Below are 22,524 nucleotides of genomic sequence, written 5' to 3'. Positions count from 1 at the left end.
CTATAACTCCTAATGGGGTAGACATAGACATTTGTTGACTGTTGTCGTTACGGTGAAAGTAGGTAACACCTGATTGACGTATATGTACTACAATGTATAACTATAATTTGACCCCTCTATTCATAAAAACGACAAGCCTCATTTAAACCTATTTTAAATATTGAACTATTCTATCTCTTTCTTTGGTGCTACATTTCTAATTGGAAAGAACGTGACAAAATAGTGTAATATTTAAAATAGCTTTGTACTCGTAGAAAGTTTTAGTTTTTATGAATAAGGGGGTAAGTGTGAATACTCTCACCATGACTATATTATATAAACAAGTACCTAATACTGAAATTATTTTTGTGCAGATTAGGAAACTGAAAAATATTTTTACTTTTTTTTTATAATTAAAATTGACTAGTATTCATTAGGTTGTTTAGAATTTCAGTTAATGTATGAACAGTTAATTGTCCACTGCTGAACATAGGCCTCGCCCTATTTGGGGATTTTACAGCAGTCGCCATGCTTGGCGGGCGGTTTGACAATCGCAGTTAAGCTTTGGTGATATTTTAAGAGGGATGCTTCTGTCCATCTCTCGATCATTAAGTTCCCTTAGTTGCCTCTTACGCTAACCACGGGAAAGGAAGGGGTGGCCCATTCTATGCAGAGACTACATGACAATATCTATACTTATAATAAATCTGTAGAGAGGTCAATTCTGTACATGAAATATATTTCCAAAATAACTATCAGGGGGGGATTAGTGATCGATACTGATGCCAAAAATGCAATCAGTAAAATTTTTGTCTGTCTGTCTGTATGTTCACTATAGAAACAAAAACTACTTGACGGATTTTAATGAAACTTGGTACAATTATTCTTCATACTCCTGGGCAGGTTATAGTATACTTTTCATCACACTACGATCAATAGGAGTAGAGCAGTGAAGAGAAATGTTGGGAAAACGGGAGAAGTTCTTCCATTTTTAAGCTTCCGTCGCGTGTGTAGTCTTAATGGCCACTTTTTAAAATGTAAAAATGTCCACCCGTGCGACGCCGGGACGGGCCGCTAGTATACAATATATACCTACCATTAAATGGATGTTTTTTATCATTATTATAACAATAGTATATATATGGGTATTTAATGTATTAGAATATTCTATATTTTTTTATTCAAATCATATAACGATCTACAGTTCTGTAGGCAAACAAGTATTAATTTGGGTGTTAAGAGTAGGTATAATAGTTTTTTTAACGTGATCAGTAATTAACTATGTATACCTATATAGGTATATTAGAAATAATTACGTACTTAATTTTATTTATTATTCTAACTACATGTACCTATTTGTAAAAGTAATGTTTGATAAACAAGTGTACAATGTATATATCATTTTACTTAATTAATGAATACCTATCTAATTAGGTTTTTTTTTATTTATCTTTCGTCTAATGATATTTTATATCATACTAGAGGGAGACTTTGTTCAAAAGTCGATTGCTTGGGTACCTCTGTCCCATTCGTGTTTCAACCGTGAAGCAGTTGTGTTTGCATGGCTGTGTTTCGGTTTAAAGAGTGGAATATGGCGTGAATTTACAGGGTACAGAGGAATGACATCCGAGTCCTCAGGAATGGCAACGCATGGGGGGTATTATGGGCGAAACAGTATACTCTGTTATGTCCATGGTACTGCTCATGTCTATAGGCGACGGTTACCACTTTCCATCAGGTGGGCCGTCAGCTTGTTTCTAAGTTGTATAAAAAAAATATTATATGTGTTAAATTTATACCATTTTAATTTTTTTGATTGCTGTTTCAAACAGAAACTTATAGTGACTTTATGTCTGTCAGTAGGTATGTCACTATGATTAGATATATATAAAAGGTAATTATATCATCATCTAGTGTAGATGATGGAAGATTGATGATTGCAATTGTAAATTCATAATAAATGTATGAAGTTTGAAAATTATTAACGAAAGACGGATAGAGGAGTGGTGATGAAATGAATTTATTAAACTACTAAATGGATTTGTATGAAATGTTGTACACGGATAGGTTACGTTCTAATTTACCATATAGAGTAATTTATATACTGAAACAAGCGGGCGAAGCCGCGGGATCATCTAGTAAAATGTAAATATTAACATTATCCTATCCTCGTCAAAAATGTCTCATTAACCGTTAACCTCTATGGACACATTTCATAATTACCAGTGGCTGTGATACCCTCTGACTTCATACAATGTAGCTGCCCATTAGTCGTAATTATGAATCCGATATCTTAATTATACAATGATAAATTCAATGAGTCTTATTACTGCTACTTAGTGCAACATTGTAGATGTTTATTAAATTTTCTTGATAATACACGACATTGAAAACATATTTGACTTTAATATGTATTTTTTATTTGTAAGCACAACATTGTGTATTGCTTTATTTGTATTACTAGCTATACATGTGCCAATTAAGATAAAAGTGGGTATCTATATTTTGTTGTTAGTCTAGGATATACGTAGTTTATTCGTTTATTAAACGTTTATGTCTTTATTTAACAAACATTGAGTAACAAATATACGATGATGATTACATACTAAATTTAAAAGCTTTCTACTTATAAATTTAATTTGTAAAAACTTAAAAACATGACTTACTATGGCGTAATCATCATCATCATCATTTCAGCCATTATTCGTCCACTGCTGGACATGAGCGTTCTCAATAAACTGCCATAAAGAACGGTCCTGAGCCACCTGCATCCACTGACTCTCTGCAATGCATTTAAGGTCGTCACTCCATCTAGTAGGGGGTCTTTTTTTTTTAAGGGTGATAATGAAATGGTAACCCCGCGCGCGCTATCGGCATACGCTGGTGGAGCACCAGTGAGGGATTATAATCCCGTGACGATGATAGCAGGTCACCTATCATGACGAATTCCACTAGAATTAACCACGATGGTTTCCAGGGGGACCTGCGTGGATGTCGACCTGATAGGGTGTATTGCTAGCAATGGGACAGTTAGACCCCATTACTAACAATCCCTTTCCCCCCTTCTAGTGGGGGGGGGGGGGTCGCCCTACACTGCGTTTGACCGTACAGGGTCGCCACTCAAAAATTTTTCTTCCACATCAGTTGTCGATTCTTCGAGCTATGTAACCAGCCCATTGCCACTTCAGCTTGCTTACTCAGCTTGGTTACTTTGGTTCTTTTGCAGATATCCTCGTTTCGGATTCTATTGCGTAAAGAGATTCCGAGCATAGCCCTTTCCATAGCGCTCTGAGTAATTTGAAACTTTTGCATACGGTCAATCGTGTAGAATCATATTTCAGGTCCATAAGTCATCACTGGCAACACGCACTGGTTAAAAAGTCTTCAAACTCTGATATGATAGTGGAATAAACATGTTTATATTAACAATATACTTTGATAATGTTTTGAAAATAATAAAACAACAATTTCATTTAAGTAAAGAAATAGTGTCATTCGAATTTAGATTTCAAGTCTCAGGTTCTCAATATTGTATAGGAACAGGTTAAAAAAAGAAAATAACAGAAAAAAAATATGAAGCTACATTACTAATAGGGCGATACAGATATCAAATTAGTATGGGAGGCTCAACGTGTTTTTAAATTCCATTTTTTTTAAATACATAATCATTATTACCCCTTATAATATACATATGTCAATAATTTTGATTTTCCCTGTATAACGTATTTATCAGAAATAATAAGTACCCGAACAATAAAAAGTAACTGTAATGTATTAAAATAGGAAGTGAATCTCAATTAGATCATTATTGTTCCCGATCCGGCTTCCAATACTATTATAATGATTACTGTTTACTATAAAAACGGGAGTAACTTCACCCCTGCTCCATTATCAATGTCAACAAAAAACCTATTTCATCCCTCGCCGCTTCAAAGAAAATATTATTGAGCAAATAAGCTGTGCTGGTAAATAACGCATCCCCTTCAATTGACTGCCACCCTTGTGTAATAACAATAATATTATTATGAACCCGCGTCAAAGAATTTAATTTTAATTAAACCGGCATTCTATGTCCTTTTTGTAGCAGAAAAAGAATGTAAAAATTGTGTTTGGTAATTTTGTTATAGAATTTGAACTTTAGTTCTTTCGTATTTAAGTATTGTTCTTTTTATTTAATTACATAAGTATTTTGCTATTAATGTGATATAAGATATTATGTACATTAAATAAGTATATAAGATATATCGTGAACTCAATTTTATAACTATTAAAGGTCGATATTTTTCCATAGTTATATATACCTATATATAATTTTCACTTATATTCTTTAGGCAGCGCAAAGGATTAACGCTTCTTTTTTCTAACTTTTTTCAATAAAATAGTAATCATCTCATATGATTAATGCATAAATTATTTGTATAAATGATTTAAATCTCAATAAATCCGTCTATGAATTAGTGAAATCCGTATCGATATCCTTACAGTATAGTTTCTGAGTTTAGCCGTTACAGAGAGACATATGAACGCTGTAGTGGTTTTATTTTGTTATGTAAAAAATAATAATATTGTATGTATATTACAGTACGTTACATTAGTTACTTGTTAGTTACTTAGATGGATAGGTACTTATAACGTATGTAAAAATGTAATTTATAATTTTTGTAGGTAGGTACTTACTATAAGATGTGGATTGTTTCTCCAATTGTAGGTATATATATGACCTAACAGTCCTACTGATTGCGTATGTTGTTATTTAACAATGTAACTATTTATTTGTAGTCGTTGCTTTAGCGGCAACATTTTTATACTAAATGAACTTTATACTGAACTTTTGTCCGCGACTTCATCGGCATAGATTTCGATACAAAACAACTAATTACTTTCACGTTTCGTAGTGATCTGTATGGTTCTAAAGGTAAGAACACATGGGTATGTGATCCCGACCAGGCTCTTGAAATAGCCATACAAATGACAGATAGTGATATCATCTTTGGAAAAGTGCTTAACAAATGTTATTGGTCCGTAGATTATTTGTTATAAATTTGGCGATTTCACTCTCAGGTAAAGAACCGACATGCTATACAGATATATACTTTTCTATATTTTATCGAGATATTGGTGTAAAATAACATAAGGTAAATTATGTATACATAAAATAAAAATAAACAAATAAAAATAATTCTTATACAATAAAATATAATAAATTCATTAATTATAATAACAAAACTTAGGAACTTTATATAATTATTCACTTTGTATTTTATCAATACATATGTGTGGTTATTACTGATTTAATAAAACATAACATATAATGGTTATTCATAACATTATGAATAACTTACCATTGATGGACATTTAAAGACGATTAATATTATTTTCAGTAAGTATGTTTAATTCATTTATTGTATTTGTATATGTTATATTATCTCTGCTGATTTCATATACAAACTTTCTACTTACTTTTTCAAATAAATTTACAAGAGCAGTAATTATGCAACTAACTTTAAAACTATTAGTATCCAACTATAAAAATATTTGTGATTTAATGTTAATAAGTTTTAAATTAAAAAAAAAATGTGTTTATCATAACATCAATATATTTTTTTATTAATTTTACAGAAAATATATTTTGTAAAAGGAATTGACTTGCGAACAGATCGATCATCAACCATCCATTGTGGAAAATTGTATAACAGAAAGTGTATAGAAATTGTTTAAACTAAGTACACAAATATATTCTTTTGCTATGAAAATAGACTAAGCAAGGAAAATGAACAAAAAATAAGCTCTTTCAATATATATATCGAATGTTAATACAATAATTTTGTATATGCAAATCAAATAATGTAATAGTGCCATAACAAGGAGACAATTTACAGTTAAACCGTACCAGCACATACAATACCAGCTGTTACTTTAAACATATTTATGGGTAAATACAATTGTATTTTAATAATTTAGTAAATTTCCTATTTATGTACTTCACTTGTTCTGTGATCGATTTGCGAACATTCAATTTTAAAATTAAAGACATTGTGTGATGAAAATGTGACGAACTTGATTGGAATTTCTTAATGATTTTGAAATCTAAGTATTTATTATATTATATAATACATATCAATTTATGTAAATTGTGAAAATGATATAGAGAATTCGTGTTGAATATTGATATATTAGCACAACACTATTAACGATAGTTTGAGCGATTATTATCGATGATTCCAGCCAGTCCTTATGATGGCTCCTTTAAATTACTAACGTACATATTCCTCTATAAGAAATTCCTATCTGTCTTTAGACATAGTCTCTCTAATCTGTATTCCCAGCTTCCCGAGTTATTGCAGTTTCTGACCAGTAACTTTTTTAACTGCAATGCCTCCTTTTACTCCGAAAATCCTTAATTTTTTACTAACTTCCTTTATTCACTGCCAACGTCTCTCCTTTCCCTTCAATCTTTTCCTACATACGATAGGTGGTGGATACCGTTACCAAAACGCATTGCCAAGAAGGGTTAACGTTAGACAGGTGGCGGGACGTAAAGCTAAAAGCCGAAATTTTGTGAATAAAAATATATTATGCCGACTTCAAATAATTGGGAAGGAAAGGCAGGAAAGTGACGATAAATGTGCATTGTAAATACAGTATTGATTTTAAAATTTTTGCTATGTCACAGTTTTAATTATACCGGGTTTCACATAAAAGATAGTGGACTTTTTTTAGAATTGTTTAAGATTTCGAATAGCTTATTCTAAATTACATTATTTTTGTATAAGTCTAACGGTTTATGCAGCGTACTCGGAAACAGCTCTTAGATGACAGGAGTTTTGTGACTTATCTATTTATTTATTTTTTATTGTACACAAAAAATTACAAACATTTGAGTATAATATATATAAAAATTATATTAAAGATGTACAACAGGCGGGCTTGACTCTGTAAGAGTTCTCGTCCAACAAACCCTGAGTGGAAAGGAGCATTAACTACCAGCGGGCAGTATGCGTACAATAATAGGAGGAAACATTATACTCGTAGATGTTTCTATTAAGAAATAATAAATATGTTGACATATATACAAAGTAACTCATATAATTAAAATTAAAATACATACATATCTGTATACTATAATACATATGTACATAAACATAAAATATCTTTTCACATACAAAATACGTACATATACATACATAATAAGTTTATGAGGACAGAAGATGCTCTTTTAATCTGCTCTTGAATATATTCAGTGATTGACTTTCACGAATATGCAGTGGAAGAGAGTTCCATAGTCTAGCCGCATGAATCGTAAATGATCCACTATAGCATGAGGAGGTATGAGGAGGAGGGATTTTAAGAATAAGGGACTTACTCGACCTACTGGACATGCCAGTGGGGACAAGGAAAGTGAAACGTTCACAAAGATAAGATGGGGAGGAGAAATTAAACAGTACAGAATACAGGAAAGATAAAAGATGAAAATCACGACGTTGACGAATTGGGAGCCATTTTAATATGCTTCTGTAAGAGGAGACATGATCGTATTTTCTAAGTCCATAAATAAAACGTATGCATAAATTTTGTAGCCGTTCCAACTTATTTAATTGTTCCTCTATGACATCCAGATAACATACGTCAGCATAATCTATAAGAGGTAGTAATAAAGTTTAGGCGAGTGTGATTTTGTTTCAATGGGCAAAAATTTCTGAAAACTTACTTTATAATTACAATTATATTTTATCCAATTTACACAATGTCTTTGTTTATTATAGCTAAAGTGCTATTCTGATATGTAACTATAACATAGTAAAGTTTCCTCAAAATCTGTTAAATGGTATTTGCGTGAAAGAGTAACAAACATCTGTCTATTTAATATTCGTATTTATAACTAGCTTTTTATTCGCTACTTTATGCGCGTGGATGCAATACGCGTGTATATTATTTGTATATTGTATATTATTTTTTCTTAAATTATTAAATTAATCCATGCAGAGATACCATCTAGTTACAATTTTATTATATTAGCTAAGATTATATTAAATCAATGTAACTTTAAACAGACAAAAACTTGTAAGAGTTGTAACTCATTTTATGAAGTTTTATAAAGTGAGTTGTTTGTGCTACTCACACCGGGGAATTATTAAATTTTACTAATATCCTTCGGTAACTAAAAAAGAAAAAAAATATAAACTTTGACAAAGAGTCTTTATGTCAGGGAGACGAGGACTTAACGTCGGTGATTATCAACCGAAGCCATTGTTGGTCAAAATTTTATTGTTTTTTAGGGCGGTGATAGAGTCGATCAGTATACTGTCGATATATGTTTATATTTTATTGTAAAATTGATTACATTTTATTATAGATAATTATTATACATCGATCTAATTAGTATAAGAGTAATCCAAAAATGTTATCAAATTTAATAACTTTATTAAAATCGGTCCAGAATTAGTAAGAAAATTACGATACTGGAAAAACACAGCTTAGCAAGATGGCGCGACAATTTGCGCAAAATTTGCGCTGGGAACGTTTGGGTGTATAAAGTATGTTAACATACATACATAAAGTATGGACCTGTACAAAGTGATCGTAAAAAGTACTTGGAGAGAAGCTTATGTCCAGCAGTGGACTGCTGTAGGCTAATGATGATCATGATAAGTACAATATAGTTGCGAACCTCCTTGGCCTAGAGAAGTAGTTTATTAATTTCTGCATAATCAGTTTCATTGAAAATTATTTATATAATTATCTGTGTATGTATGTTAAGTTAGATAAATATTGTATGTACTCATCATAGCTACTGTTTTTATTTACAAGATTATGATAATATTTTTTTTGTAAAAACAGCTATTTGTCGACAGTAACAGTATATTTGTCGACATTGCACGTCACTACGTATCGCCTCGTTAAGTATGTTGGTAGCCCTAACGTCACATATTTCGTTATGCGCCTTTTTTCTTAATTACAACGATTGTTGCCTCCGTATTTTTTTTACAGTATTCCTCTAAAAAGGATTGAATGGCTTATAATTGGATGTAATTTGAGTCTACTTTGTTGTTGAGCGATGGTGTGGGACGATTAACTGGCGTTTTAAAGTAACAATTTATAATGGTTGTTATGTTGGTACCGCTCGGCCATTTCGTTAGTGATGTGATCGGTAGTTTAGACAAATGATTTACAATGTCGAGTTGAGCTTGAGTGGTAGTCGAAAATTATGATTAATTAATTTGAGAAGTTATTGTGTGGAAAAATAGTTACTTAACTATTTATATACCTACACTTATTGCAGGATAGCTAAGTTATTAACATTTTTAAGAGAAGAGGATATTCAAAAAAATAAAAAAAAATAAGATGTTTACTTGCTTTGGTAGTACATATACTAAAATTGGAACGATACAGAGAAGATTAGCATGATCCCTGCGCAAGGATGACATGCATAATTATGAAGTGTGCCACATTTTTGGACTTAATTTACCACTCACCGATTACTACGAAAAGGGCCTGCGAGCTTAGTGTAGTAATTGTTTGATACAATATTAATAAATACTCCGGTTGGTGCAGTAATAGTCCTTTATATATTTAATAGTTTTAGTTTTCCTTTAAAATAGACATATAATAATAAGATTTACAACGTAACAATAAGACAGTCTTGTAGTAGTCAAGTGTAGTGTCACACAGAGGGCGTCTCAACCGAGCGATTGATATCCAATTTGTAGGGTAGTATGGTGACCGTTCCGTTGTAATAATTTACACGGCCTACTCATTACGTTTATGCCGTTCCGCCATTGTCTAGGCATGTATTAGTGTTAACAGTAATCACTGTTTAGTAAATTGTGTACCCGCATTATAGTTCAAATAAAGTTATTATTATTATGTTTATTTACGTATGTAATGCGATAGCAAGTTACTATTTAATTTCTCCTCCTTAAGAGAACTTGAATATTATTAGGTGGCCCATTATTAGGTATTGATCTAAAGTTTCTATGATTTTGTGGTACACAAACAAGATATAGAAATATGCGATATGACATAAAATTTAAAAGCCGTTGAAATTTAAACACTTTTGTGAGTTTTTTTTCTGAACCAGCAAGATTAAAAATTTAAAAACGGTCCTTTATATCTAGTATCAATGCACAAAGACAAAGAACGGATTCTGCCAATTATCCGGTCAATTCTTCAGCTGTGAAAATATATGGGAAATTAATTAGGAGAAGACCAATAAAATAGTGATTGAGAGAATCAGTATGGAATGATTTAAAAAACGGAGAGAATGCGTATATTGGCTTTTCTTCTCTCCGTGATATTTTACAATATGGAGTTGGTATTACATATAAGTATAGTAAATTTATTAGGTATAATAAAAAGCATTCTTTTAAAAATGTTAAGTTACTAAAAATAACTGTTATACACTGTCATAAAATAACGTAATATAAATATATTTTTTATTGATATTTTAGTATGTTTTATAAAGGTATGGAGAAGAACCATTAGCACAGTAGGCCTATACTGGCAATAGTCAATTAATTAAATCTTTAAAGAATAACGACCATTACACACTTATGGTGTGAAAAGTTCGCATTAATAGCCCATAAAGGCCCATAGTTGTTGTTTAAATCGAATATAGCGTTACGGATAATTGCTAAATTACTTTATTGTGAGCTTTATAGTCGTAAAACTAAATATTCATATCTGTCTATTTAAACGAGATTCTTGGAATGACTTTATGATACAGGTAGGTACCTAATAAACCTTTTTGCAAGTACTTAAGTAAAAGTGTAATCTAAATGATAAAATTAAATAAGAAAAATAATTTCTTTTACGGTTTTTTATAATGTTTATGATTTTTTATAATTTTTAAACTATTATATAATTTAGTGACATGCACCTAATAAATAAATATTGTTTTCAGCGATAACTTTGAAAAGTCGGCCAAATTATCATGTTTTAGGATAACATAGGTAGGCCGTCGCGAGTTCATTGACCGTCTGCAGACATGGCGGCAAATAAAGATTTTTTTTTTTAACAATTAGATATGATATTGATATTATTCTATTATTAGTTCATATCTTTGCCACTTAATATTATCTGTTATATACAAATGAAAATATTTCAATCAATATACAGTTATTTTATGTTTTTGTCTTTTATAGTAACTGACAGATCTATAAAAAATATAAAGTTTCAGTATTGCTAGCTAGATCTAGAATTTTGGACATTACCTTATTATACTTTGTTATAATTAGAAAATTTATGTATGTATATATGTTTATATATATTTTTTTAACAAAGTAATCAGTATATGTAGCTTTGTCTTACCAGCTATGTTTGCATTCATGAGTTTGAAGGTTCAGTGAAATTATTACATACCAGGGCATGATAGCGTTCCTAGTTTCTAAGTTCTCGGAAGTTGCAGTTCATTTGTAGAACTCTTGGCGTTACAGTATAGTAAAAAAGAAACAAAAAAATTTACTTGCATTTGTCTCTTTTATTTTTACTTTTAAATCAAGACATACCTATTGAAATCATAAAGTTCACAGAGTCCAAACAAGCACAATCAACACTTACTTATTTTAATTAGTGACGTTGGTTTCTAATTCGTATAAAAACTGTTATCTGTTAATTATACATAAATATCTTTCATTATGTTTTTTGTTACTATTCATTCATGACATGATTTATTATTTGATAACATTAGATTTTATTGCCATTTTTATGTAGTGGAATTATGGAATAGACCTATAGTTATAAATAGGTATACCAATATAAATCTGTAATAACCACTTTTACCAAACAATCAAAATTGTTATAGGCCCATAGACAAGTAATCACTGTTTTAATTGAATAGTTTGTGTATGGGCATTAAATTACAGTTATCCTACCTACTAATGTCCTACTTCCTACTATAAAAAAATGTGAAAGTTTGTAAGGTGTTTGAATGTTTGTTACTCAATCACTCTTGAATGGCGAATGGTTAAGGGAAAGGAAATTCTTGGTAATTGGGAATAGCAGCCTTGTTAGCTATTTAGATATTCTGTCAGGTCGACCCCTACGCGGCCCTTCTTGGAAATTGTGAATTTTTGAAAAATTTGCTACGAGCGACCTAGTAACCCAACCTCGTTTTCATTTAAGTATTTTTTGTATTGGGTAAAAACGAGATGGTATCTTCGCCTGTGCTATCAGCATACGCTCGGGCACCGGTGAGTGATGACAGATGAGTAAGAAACTAGGCCAGTTAGCCCATTGTTATTAATTTATCAGGATATTTTCCAGAGGGGACCGTATGGAGGTAGATCTGATAGGGTATTTTACTACCAATGGAATCAGTAGTAGTTCTCATTACTAACAACACCTTCCCCTCATTTTCAGATATTTATCTCTCATCGGTACCCTGCCAGTGTAAACAGTTAACGAAAATCGATAACGAATATCCCGAATACCCTATAAAAATTAGCTGACTTGTTTTTTTATAGGTGTTCTATATATTTACGCATAAAATGTATCTTGACGTATTATTTAACAAATAAAATGACAGTTTATGCATTAAAAATATGCAAAATTATAAGATAAAATAAATATAAAAGTTATAAAGGAATCACTCATTCAAAGTATATATTACGTAGAATTGTATGAAAAAGTTGACAACGGGTCAACTTTTTTATAAAATTTTCGAAGCATTTCTATGGAGACACTCTATCTATATAATCTAAGCGAAGACCATTATTCCATTATTAAGCTTTATAAAAATGATTGCATGGAAATGTAATTTGATTGTCATATCAATATCATATCTTATATCTGACCTACATCGTGATCGCGTGAAGTTAAAAGTGTCTGTCCTAACTTTTGAATACTTTTGCAATATAACGCGGGCAAATAGGTTATATCTATTTATTTAATGTAACTATCATTTCAGCCTTAATCTCTCCACTGCTGAACATAAGCCTACCCCATAAGGGGAATTTGGCCAGTAGTTGCCACGCTTGTTGCCGCACTAGTTGGTAAGTGAGTTGGGACCCGTATTTAGGCTTTTAGAGATGTTTTAAGAGTGAAGTTGCTACCTATCCTTGCATGCTGCATATCTCCTCCTATTGAGGGGAAAAGGGATGATTAGAAATAGGGATTAGTATCCCTATTATTAACAATATACTCTCTCAGGTCGATCTTCTTGCGGTTCCCTCTAGGCTAATCCATTGGTAAATATGTCACGATGGGCTAACTCATCTGCTTCATCTTCACTTATCATCCCTCACTGGTGCCCCGTCAGTGTATACTAAAAGCGCAAGCGGGGTTACCATTCCATTACCATTCATTAAAAAAAGTCTCTCTACTATTAAGTTCCCTTAGTCGCCTCTTACGACGCCCACGGGAAATAAGGGGTGGCCTAGTCTATGTTGGGACCACACAGCCAACATAAATTATAAAAAAATTTAAACATTTTCAAAATTTTACTTTAACTTTAGCAGTTAAGTAAAACTGTTGTGATATATCTATTATATATGGTGACAATTTTACATTATTTTTTAGCAGTGATGATCAAATATTTCTGGAAATTGCGCAAACAAAACGATTTCCTATTTTCTTATATTTATGATATATAGTTATTAGATTTATATGTCTATATTCATTAAGCAATACTAAAGTAAAATAGATAAACTAACATTATTAGAGATCTAACAATAAAAACAAATTATCAGTCGTAATAAAACCAGAGGTTTATGGTTTTCGTGACACTGTTAGGGTTATCTTCGTGATAAAACTATTTCAATAACAAAATGAAATGTTACGCCATGTCGTTATCTAAACTAATAATTATGGTTTTGTAAAAGAAGTGTAGAAGTGAAAACGGCATTGAATATTCTAGAGATAAAATATGAAGTCTCAAATTCGATTCTCTGTTGTTTCATTTCGTGAAAGCATTATTAGGTAAGAAACATTAGTTTGGTTAGGAATGTTTTGCGTTGCATTCTTATAAGATATTTAGACTTTCTTTTGTTTATTTAGACAATTTAGACATTTGTCATACTCATTTGACTATCTGTCATGATAAATCTAGGTATAGAATTTCTAAGTCAAAACTTTGCTAAGGGATATATACATTTTTATGCAATAAGCATATGTATGCCTAATTAAAATTTCATTCACAAAAGATAATTTGAGTTTTGATAAAATGAGTGTGAAACTGGTACGGGAGGAAACCCTTTCAATTAAAAAAATAATTATTAAAATGGATTCAGAATTGGTGGAGATACATTAAAACAGGCAGCCGAATTAATAACCTCCTTTTGGAAATCATTGGAAAATACTGTTATCCTTCTTTGAAAGTCATCAAAGAAATAGTGTGAAAACTCATTAGTGCAGTAAATTGGCGCGATTTGCAATGCGTACCAGTAATAATATCACGCGAAACTCGCATTTGTGTTGACATCACCGTGAATAATAATTAAATTGTCGTTACTCGACGATTACTCGCAACTTAATGTGCAAAATGTAATGAACTTTATTGAAAATAAGAATATAATACCGCTTAAATATGGTGCTCGTAATGTATTTAAAAAGAAACATTTTTTTTAATAGCGGAGACTGATTAAGTTGTTTCGCTTGCAACTATTTAGTCACTATGTATGAGTAACAGTTTTATAAATCAAAATAAGATTGTACAAAATTGTTTGCATGGTCTAAAGCGCAGGCTACATTGAGAGCTTAATTAAGATAACTTAATTTCGTTAAGTTTAGCTCATTTAGTTCAACGTACATCTAAGCAAAGCTATTGCCATCAAAGTATCCTTCATAATAGCAGCACAGTGTAACCATAGTGTAAGCATTTCTTTACACTGTAGTCTTTCAGTTCTTTTGTCTACTGTTCTAATCGAGATTAAATTTTATCGAGAACATATTTTTGTATAATCAAGAACAAAAATAATGTTTTACATTTGCATATATCTACATACTTATATGAAATGACAATAATATTACAAGGTACAGAGGCATAACACCTTAGTTCTTAGGAATGTTAACGCATGAGAGGTATTATGAGCAACACAGTATACGTTGTTGTGATCATGGTACTTTCTATCATGTGAGCTATCAGCTTGTTCACCATTCTAAGTTGCATAAAAAATTTCTTTATATAAAAATAGCAAGGGATAAAAACGTAGCAATTGTTTTTAAAAGAAATGTTTCGACTCTATTATTCCCATTAAAATTTTTTGTGATCCCCATAATGTCGTTCATGTCTATAGGTGACGGTTACCACCTTCCATTAGGTGGGCCGTCAGCCTGTTTGCCATTCCAAGTCGTATAAAAAGAGTAGTCAATCGTCTCGTCTCGCCTCGAGTGTCATGGTTTTAATGTGCATGTAATTAGCTTCGTTATTGTCAGAAATAAAACATTGCAAGGGGACAGGTGTATACTTTCTGTATAAAATGTTAGGTTATCAATGAAAGCCCTTGCATTTTAAGTATGTATGGATAAAAAATGTATTACAATACACATGTCAAGTTCGAAGGTTTAAAAAATGAAGACTTAATTTTTTGGTCGAATTTTTTGTTGCAAAAGTCATATTGATGTTAAGATAACGTTGTGAATTGACCATCATTATGGAACTAAACAAACCTTTTCGAGTCGCTGATTGTTGGTAGATAGGAACTGGGTTTTGAATCCTTGACTTCATGAATACGGGTTCGATGTTAATTAAATTATTACTATTCTTCTTTATTTCATATTTATTAATGTTACTAGTTTTTACCCTGAACTTTGTCTGCATAAAAAAAAATAAACTTCAAATGTGGCAAAATTTGTTACTTCATTTAAAACCAAACTACTAAACCGATTTTGATAACATCCCTATGGGACCAATCTGTAAGTATATACTTTCAGATAAAAAATAATTATCCAAATTGGTTTATAACTAACAGAATTATAAGGCAACAAACATTAAAAATAATACGACCGAGTTGAGATCCTTTTTTTTTGAAGTCAGTTGAAAAGTAGCATATGATTTACTCGGTATGCAAAATTTCATAACGATTATATAAACAACAGTAAGCACCGTACAAGGTCACTCACGTATATTATAGTATGCTAAATACTATAAAGAACTCTTTTATTGCATAAGGATAAGAATAAAATGATATAAGTTTGAAGGTATTTAGTCGGTCATACATACGTATGTTTCTTTAATCAAGGTTAACACGCGCGAAATATAACAGAGTGATAGCGTGATGTACAACACTTTATTGAATTTATATTATATTTAAATACATGTGTGGGAATGAGACATTCACATCCTTTCTATTTCTTTTTCTCTCTCTCTAAATTTCTCTTTGTTATCAAAAAAATCATGCACAAGTAGATCGCGCTAAATATGTTTAGAATTTTTTAAAAAAAGACCGTCTGTGCACAATTTTCTTCTTCTTCTTCCAACCCTTGATCCCAGCACTATTTGGGGTCGGGTATTAATGGCCAGCGGCACCAGGATCCTCTGTCCTAAGTTGCAATAAGTAAGGTGTTTTCATCTTTGTGTGTTTTCATCTCCTCGATATTGGACCGGCACGTAGAGGAAGCTCTTTCATTTTCATCGCATCGTAGCGATATTCATTATAGGTTTTACCGCATATGCACAATGCCTTAATTCTATAATTTAGTAAAAAAAGAAATAGAAAATATGACGCTATATGCATAATGCCTTGACTTCTTCTTATAGATATATAATGCACCAAAATGAAAAATCAATAGAAGTATAAGACAAACAAAATACCTTCACGCTAATTCGCAAAGCACGTATTTGTGTTATGTTTGAGCGCTCAACATGAACAGCAATTTTGTGTTAGCCTGAAGCGTGGTTGAATACGTTTTTGTTTATAGTATGCATAGGCATTTAGGTGCCTATTACACCATACATTTATTATGTTCACGTATTTTTTCCATAATTATATTTTTGCAATTGTTTTTTGCTATTTTTATAGAGCATTTACTGGTTTGGGTCTTTGACTTTCGGGTTCTATTATCTTCAAATCGATTTCTAAATTAATTCTTATTTTTATGAAATGAAATAAATAATCCATATTAATTTTTTTAGGAAAATCTTCATTTCTGCATGTCAAAAAATAATTTAAAAATTGCCCAAAAGTGAATTTTTTTTTACTTCTACGTGGAGTATATTCTGTATCGGCTCTGTTTAGAAAACAATGTTATAAAAGTAATGACTTATTCTTATCACCATAAGTTTAAAGAAGTAATACAGATTATATTGATGCGAATAATAAATAACTAATACCATAGTAATATCAATCAAAATTTGTTATTGCTTATCTGATATTTTTGTAATAAAAAGAACTCATAAATTGACATCACACTACTAGCATTTATTTGGCGTTGTTATGAGTCGTTAACAAACTTTATCAATATGCTTTAAAGGTACCAGCAATATTTGGTAGATTAAATTAAATATTAATAATCTAATTGACAAATCCTTCATTTATATTGCTCAAAGGTATAACATTGCTTCGTCGTGCAATTATAATGTCATTAGTATATTAGTACGTCGGTACAAGGCCGCTGCGCACAGAACCAGTATATCTATAGCGAGCGCTACCACCCACGTTTTAATCCATTGCAATTTCCGTAACAGCTTATTAAGAAAGTATGAAAAAGTGAACTAGTTATATTTGTAGTAATTAAAAGAATGAGTGATATTTATTATTCGAATAGTTCCTATTAGTAATAACTAAAATACCAATAAATAAAAATTAATAAAATAAAATTTATAAGCAGGAAATTTTTTTTATGCAGTGCGGTTACAATGCCTGCTTGGGATAAAAGTACTCTATGTCCTTTTCCATCACACATATCAAGTTTGTACTATTTTTTATGACAATTGGTTGAACTAATAAAAAAATCACTTTTAAATTTAAAATATTTTGAAATAATAGAATTATTTAAAAATATTTTAATGTGTAACCTGCATTTGAGAATTCAATTGGGAATAGGCTAAAGAAACACCTTTCACAAAGAGATGCGGAATCCAGAATCGAGTTATATATAGGTACTTTTTATTATATAGGTATATATTTATAATTCTTAATATTGTTAAGAATTTGAGGTGCAACGAAGGCATATAAGAATATAATACAGGTATATAAGATTAAAGATATAATTTTTTTATATATAAATAATAAATGCTAATGTTTTTTAATTAAATATATATCAATAAGGAATAATTGTTAGTGATCTATAAGTATAACGATACTAGTGTTCGTTGACGGTTTGTGGAATTTGGGATTCGTTTTTATTACATTATTTGTCACTTAATTAGAATTGTGCTAATTTTAGGAGCTGTATTTTTTATAGTGCGATAATAAACTCGACAATTACACATACTTATTGTCTACTGTTATTATCAATATGTATTATCTATTTTTATAGGTATATTAAAACATTTTAAGCTGTTTAAGCCCGTTTAACATATATATAGCATATATTGATAAAAAAGCATTTAATTAGAGACAAGATAATTATAATTATTGTAATACTGTTACTAAGAGAATGTTTTTTTTCTAATAACGCATTAACAATTTAACGTTAGGATTTTTGGTATCTTAATATTAAGTCTCATCTCGACCAATGGTTTCATGTATATAAATGCAAAAGCGAGTCTATCTATTTATTGGATTTTTTTATACATAAACTATTGAATTAAGTTGGATAAAAATTGATAGAGAAAATATTTTGTAACCAAGGGATAGAATAGATATAGGATCAAGATAGCAGGGATAGGCTTGTAGTAAATATTAATGCGGACAAAGTAGACGGTATGGCCTAGTATAATATGGTTTCCCCGAATCAACCCAAAGAATTGAATCCTATAATTATCTAAGTAACATTTACTAATATTAATGACCCATAAAATAATAGTACGTTTCATAAACGTCACTCAACTTGTACTAGGCAAGCAACAATTTAAAACGAAATAGCTGTATATAATTTGTGGTCTTTCATTACTTCATAATTCATGGTAAACGTACGTGAAACAACATAAGTGGTTGATAGATTACCCTCTTAGGCCGGTGCGATCGTTTAGTGGTATAATCTTTGTTTAATTTAATTTTAATAGTCGGTACGTAGGTTCAAGGATAGTGCGTGCGGAATTTTGGTTTTTCTATTTTTGTTTTTATGTTGTGTGAGGACATTTTGACTAGATGATAGTCATAATTTTTTATAATGTCAGTTATGCTTATATCACTAGGTCACGTGCTATCTTCATACCAAATTGTAACCAAATTGGTACAGCAGTTTATGTACTAAATCGCAATAGACATACGAACACATTGTTGCATTAAGTATAGACTGCAAATGATTTTACACAGTAGAGTATATATTTATATAAGACTACAGAATCAATATATTTTATTTATGTTATTCACTTTATTAAATGTCAATAATTATTTATTTATGATTTTATATACTATGTTAGTATGTCTGATTAATTTTGTAATTGATTGGAGTGATTATGAGGTAATTTAGAATATTATAAAATTTAAAGTGATTAAAGCTTGGATTTTCAACAAAATCTTAAGAATATTATTTAATTTTTTTTGTAAACTATTAAATTTCTTTGTAAACTATTAAATACTCAAAATTAGTAATGATGAAACAACAATCAGTAGTTATGAAAAATATACACTGTTAACATTGTATGTTATAGATAAATGTTAGTGTAATTATCTATTTATCGTAAAATAAAAATGGCCAAGTTCTTTGCGAACAATAAATCAAATGTAATACAGAGGTTATCAAATTGACATGCGAATAAATCTGTGCCTGACTATGGATAGGTCAAATATCTAAGCAAATGCTAATTGGCGCTTTGAAATTTAGCAATACAGTTGGTGTGTATGTTTTTACCAAGTATTTAAATTATTTATAATGCGATTAAGTTTTTAAATAGGTAGGTGGATGCCGCGACTTCGCGTGATACATTGATTGTCTGAGATAAAAAGTAGCCTATGTCCTTTTCCATTCCAAATAGTACTTATATACTTGTATAATAAACAAACAAACTTATTATCATATTTATAGTAAGGATGTGATGTGAACGGGTAGTTACATCAGCAGTAGTATTACTGAAATTTAACTTTTGTCAAAAAATATGGCTCATCATATATATATTTGCCTTTGTCTTTGTATGTTTACAAGGATTCTATTTTCAGTATTCGAATGGTAACATCTTTCTTGTATAATATATCATCTTGTATAATAGTAATTCATTTGAAATAATTACAAAATTATAAAAATAAAATTAATAATAATTATAAAAATAAAATTAAACACTACTGTTTTTACGGCAACAAAGTCTTGTAAATCTATATAAAAGGGCATTAAATAGATTACAATGATAAAGTCTCTCATTTATTTATTCCTCAAAATGAAACAGACATCTTTCAATTATGTCACTTCAGTAGTACGGTAGTGAAGGTTGTCTTATATAATTATTTTTTACATAAATGGCTTTATTAATACAGGTGTTTAAACAAACTACGTCGATAATTGTTTAAGGAAAATCATGTAAATAAAAAATCAAAGATATGTATCTCATTTATGTCGTTAAAGCTTTCCTTAAATGACGTTAATTAAATCCAATTGTTTAACTGTTCATAATTTTTTTTCCATTTTTGTGCGAAATTATTAATATATTATACTTAATCATCTTGTTTGGCCTTTGCAGTAGAACAAGAAAAAAAAAAATTAAAAAGTAATAATATTTCAAAACCTTGATATAGGTATGTAGGTTAAAAATGTTATTAATTTCAAGATTCACCCATCAGTGCTTATCGGGTAATATGCATACTTATTAAATGAGGAAACATAAACGTGTCAGAATTTATTCAATTAGTTGACCATTTCTTAAATTTACTGTCCATAAATTCGATTATAGGCTTGTGGACGAATTTATATAAATTTTGATATAGTTATAACTTATAAGTATGCATGCAAGCACTATCCATAATTTATATGTATACATCAAACGTCACATCTGTCTCCAATTGGGATAAACAGAAACAATTGAATTCCGATGTTCCAATTCAAACAGACCTTTACGCTTTCTCTGCATTTATTAGTTTCATACAAGCTTGTCGGTGAATTAAAATATGCATCTTTCCTCACTGACGATGGAAAACGGTGCTAGAATTGTGTAACTCGCCTGATTAAGTACCACAGCATCATCTATTTTGGTCCTGAACCAGTAAAGTGTCATTCTGTTTGAAGAATTCTAGTAATCATTGATATATGAGTTTTAATTTATAATAAGAGTATTTTGTTCTTTAGGAGTAATAATGCACAAAAAATACTACTAACGCCTTATTAGTCTTTGACGTCCAATAGGTATCGTTAATGCTACTAACTACTACTTCCTTACTAATATAAAAAATGTATGATTATTTGTTACTTTTTAACCCATTAACGAAGTAACTAATCATTTTGCCGTGTGGTCTTGGCATAGAATAGGCCACCTTTTCCTTTCCTCCTTCTTCTTCCTTTCGTGTCGTAAGAGTCGACTAAGGGAGGGCGAGGAATGGGCAGCAGCGTCCCTCTTAAAACATCTCTAAAAGCCTAACTGCGGTTACCAACCCGCCTGCCAAGCGTGGCAAGTACTGGCAAAACTTCCCTTTTAGAAAAAGCTTATGTTCAGCAGTGGACAGTTAATAACTGATGTAATAATAATAATCTCTGTGAAATTTAGTTTACATATATGTAACATATATATAGTTTACATATATGTAGAAGCCGCGAGTAAAAGCTAATTGTCTATAGATGACTGTTACCACTTTCCATCAGGTGGGTTACCAGCTATAAATCCGACTTCGACGAATCCGTTATCTAATTTGCCTTCAATATTTCTTGTTTAAGGTCCAGACATACCGGGATTCCTCTTGCAACCGTTTAGAAAGCCGAAGAGGATCAGAACAGCCTTCTCTCCTTCACAACTCCTCAAATTGGAGCACGCCTTCGAGAAAAATCATTACGTGGTCGGCGCGGAGAGAAAACAGCTAGCACAGGCATTAAGTCTTACAGAAACGCAGGTTAGCAAGTAGCTTTTCGACGTTTAAGCCCCAACAACTTTTGACTAACATGGGCAAGATTTTACAAAAGCCACAATAAATATCCTAATTCTGAGGTTATTTCAAATACGATGAAACTTTAGACATGTGAACACGCCATAGAATGGGCCATCCTTACCTATGCTGGTAAGTGACTAAGGGAATTTAATGGTCGAGGTATGGGCAGTAGTGTCAATCTTAAAACAACACCAAAACCTAACTGCGGTTGCCAAACCGGCTCACAAGCGAAGCAGTTACTGTTAAAATCCCTCAATAGAGGGAGGCCTATGTTCAGTAGCGGACAGTTAATGGCTGATATGGTATGGTATGGTATGATGAAAACTAAAAGTCGTGAAATGAAATCCAAGTTTTAAGGATTAATGTAGTACGAGTTCAGCACATAGTGTTTTTTTGTGATATTGTTTCTACAGTAGCTCGGTACAAATTTAAACATCTT

At 30.9% G+C, this 22,524-nt stretch overlaps 1 protein-coding gene and 1 non-coding gene across 2 annotated transcripts in view; both read left to right on the top strand.

Moving 5' to 3' along the window:
* The window catches only part of LOC113514349 (homeotic protein empty spiracles-like), a 54,491-nt gene that overhangs the window by 5,093 nt on the left and 26,874 nt on the right, over nucleotides 1-22,524 (top strand). The window contains exon 2 of the mRNA XM_026898416.3: nucleotides 21,877-22,049. Coding sequence (XP_026754217.1) covers nucleotides 21,877-22,049 — 173 coding nt within the window. The remainder of the gene's footprint in view (nucleotides 1-21,876; nucleotides 22,050-22,524) is intronic.
* LOC113514579 (U6 spliceosomal RNA) lies at nucleotides 9,326-9,432 on the top strand. Its single transcript, XR_003402184.1, has one exon. It is a non-coding gene; the product is annotated as a U6 spliceosomal RNA (small nuclear RNA).

This window comes from Galleria mellonella, unplaced genomic scaffold (assembly GCF_026898425.1).
Source record: "Galleria mellonella isolate WM207_F2 unplaced genomic scaffold, CSIRO_AGI_GalMel_v1 utg270, whole genome shotgun sequence".
Taxonomy (NCBI): domain Eukaryota; kingdom Metazoa; phylum Arthropoda; class Insecta; order Lepidoptera; family Pyralidae; genus Galleria; species Galleria mellonella.
This window is presented reverse-complemented; position numbering and strand designations above follow the sequence as displayed.